A 2,500-nucleotide genomic window follows, 5' to 3' on the forward strand; every position below is an offset into this window, starting at 1 on the left:
TAAGCATGGGTACTGAAATTTTTTGTTTTCAAAATTTTACTTAGGCATTAATTTATTACAGTTCCTTGTAGTGTACGGCTATCCGATATTGAGATTAATTTCCTTGTCCTCATATTTAGGAGATAAAAATAGCATATCAAATCTAAGGAAATTTCAAACAAAATTAAAATACCTTTTATGACACTTTGAAACACTAGTCTGTCGTTCGTTTTTTTCTAAGTGTTTCAAATCCAAAGTCGGTCTGTGGGTTAACGGTTGCTATTTTCCTGCTCTTTGTGGGTTTTCACGTTTAGATCAATTTCTATCGGTCTCTTTTTTCGTTAATTTCTTGAATTGTCATTTAAAATGGAAGCTGCTGGTAAGTTAGTGATTATCAATTTCAAGATTCTTTTCCTAATTTAAATAAATGAAAAACAAAAAAAAAATGATTCAATTGGATTTTGAAACTTTTTGCACTATGTTTTAGATTCTGCCTTTTTTTTCTTCATATGTACGTTACAGGCTTTTTTTCTAACAGCAAAAATGCTCCTTGATACCAATTCATACAGCGCATATAGCTAAAAATATGACATTTTTCTTAAAAGTATCACTTTTGAATAGATTGCTTGCAACTTTTAGTAAAACGTTAGTTCAGAGTGCGATAGCTTCAAAATCTTGACCCGTTTAATATATTTTGATACGTGGCAAGAATACGGCTGTATTTATTCTTATTTTTTATTAAGTCCACTTTTTTTCAGCAGGAGCCGTCCATTAATTTGTAAGCAATATATATACATCTTAATTTTACATCAAGTCTATTGTAAAGAATTTATTTTTTCTTTTCTAATACGCCATATAATGATAGCGGTACTCTTTTTCAGGCAAAAGCTTTGATCACTCCGGTTGAAAAGAATAAAGAGTACATAATAATGTACGCTGGTCTCTACGTCATCAAGGGTGCAAATCCAGACAGGTACCTGATCGTAGGCATGCAGATGATCCGATTCACAGTCAGAGACAGTTTCCTCATAATCCCACTGATACTTCTCGCTGTTCCTCTTTTGATTGCAATTCCTATCCGTATATACAGAGCTGTGTCTGGGCCGAAGGATTCGAAAAGGCAAGAGAGGATGTTGGCACGGAAGAACAGAGCTGGAATGGTCGCGGAGGAAGAAGGTCTACATTTTTATTTGAATTCCCGATTTTTTTTTTGAAAGTTTTGAGTGATTTGCTATGTTTTATAAAACTGACATTTTCTTACGCCATAAATGAAATTGTCGATGGCCTTCGTTATTGACATTTTAACCCATATCTTAGGAATATTTGGAAATAGGCATTTCTTGGACGGAGTTAGAAACGTAAATAAAAACGTGGTTTTCAATTTTAGTAATGTGGTCTTTAAACAGTAGGATGGTTTGGTACTCTCAACACCCAGGGCCTTATTATTAGAATATGCTTTTCTGATGTCAAAAACGCTACGGAAGCTACATTAAAAACTGATAATGCCAAAAGTTCTACTGCTTAAATAGCAATACTGGCTCACATTTAAAAATGACGATGCGAGAGCTTTATTATTGTAGACAAAAAGATGAAAAGTAACTTGCTAACTCATTAAAACCGATCGGTGTCTATTAATTTTTTAAAAAATTTCTCTATATTGCTTTGTGTGTTTTTTTTCAAAATGTCACTATTCTATCGAAATTCACTTATGTTTTTTCACTATTTCATATTCCCACAACCTCACATAAAGACCGATAGCAAAACACGCAATGTGCCCAAATACCAAAGAGGAGTGTAGTAAAATGTCACGTGATCGGATGTCAAAGGTTAAAATCATAGATCTAGCGTTGTGTGTTAACTCTCGTTACTTTTAGGTGCGGGTGGTACTTCTGGTGGAGTCCGAAAGTGGCACCAGTTCAATGACCTCCCATCCCACCCTGTCAAGACAGGGGAGTTCAAGTCATACGTGAAGCAGGTTGATGACAAGAAACTAAAGGCTGAGTTCAAAGAGTGCTGTGAAGTGGGAGTGAATTCATCCGTCAGCTTTGCCAGGAAATACCCCAAGGAGAACAGGTCAGCAAATATAGAGGAGCGAAATGATACTGGAAACCAATTTTTCGAGTCGTCAAAGGGAGTTTAGACTTCAAGCAGTCGTTTTAAGTTTTCAGCAACGTTTAATGACAGTTAATCTAAAACAGTTATTTCAAAAATTGATGATTAAGCGTTTTTCTTTTTCCAATTTCGAGCCTACTTTGTTCGACTAGTTTTTAGAACAAATTATGGCTTCAAGAACTTTTAGAACTCATTGGTTTCTAAATGCTTTTAAAAAAAGTATCGCAATTATTTTATTTCTGCTGCTTTGCTATGAAAATTTTGGTTGGGAAATTGTTTTCCGACAGTTTTGATTTTCTGTCTAGATAAGAATTGTTCTCTGTATTCTTTTGTTGGAGCTTCCGGTAGCTTGATGACTAAAGTATATTTTTGCTGTTTTTACTCTGCACAGACTTCGCCCGGACCTAAT

General features: G+C 34.8%; 1 protein-coding gene across 1 annotated transcript in view; it reads left to right on the forward strand.

Moving 5' to 3' along the window:
• The window catches only part of LOC142336541 (uncharacterized), a 42,291-nt gene that overhangs the window by 20,099 nt on the left and 19,692 nt on the right, over positions 1–2,500 (forward strand). Inside the window, exons 5-6 of the mRNA XM_075385449.1 lie at positions 861–1,155; positions 1,854–2,052. Of these exons, the coding sequence (XP_075241564.1) occupies positions 861–1,155; positions 1,854–2,052 (494 nt within the window). The remainder of the gene's footprint in view (positions 1–860; positions 1,156–1,853; positions 2,053–2,500) is intronic.

The sequence above is a fragment of the Convolutriloba macropyga genome, chromosome 3 (genome assembly GCF_964194025.1).
Source record: "Convolutriloba macropyga chromosome 3, txConMacr16.3, whole genome shotgun sequence".
Lineage (NCBI taxonomy): Eukaryota > Metazoa > Xenacoelomorpha > Acoela > Convolutidae > Convolutriloba > Convolutriloba macropyga.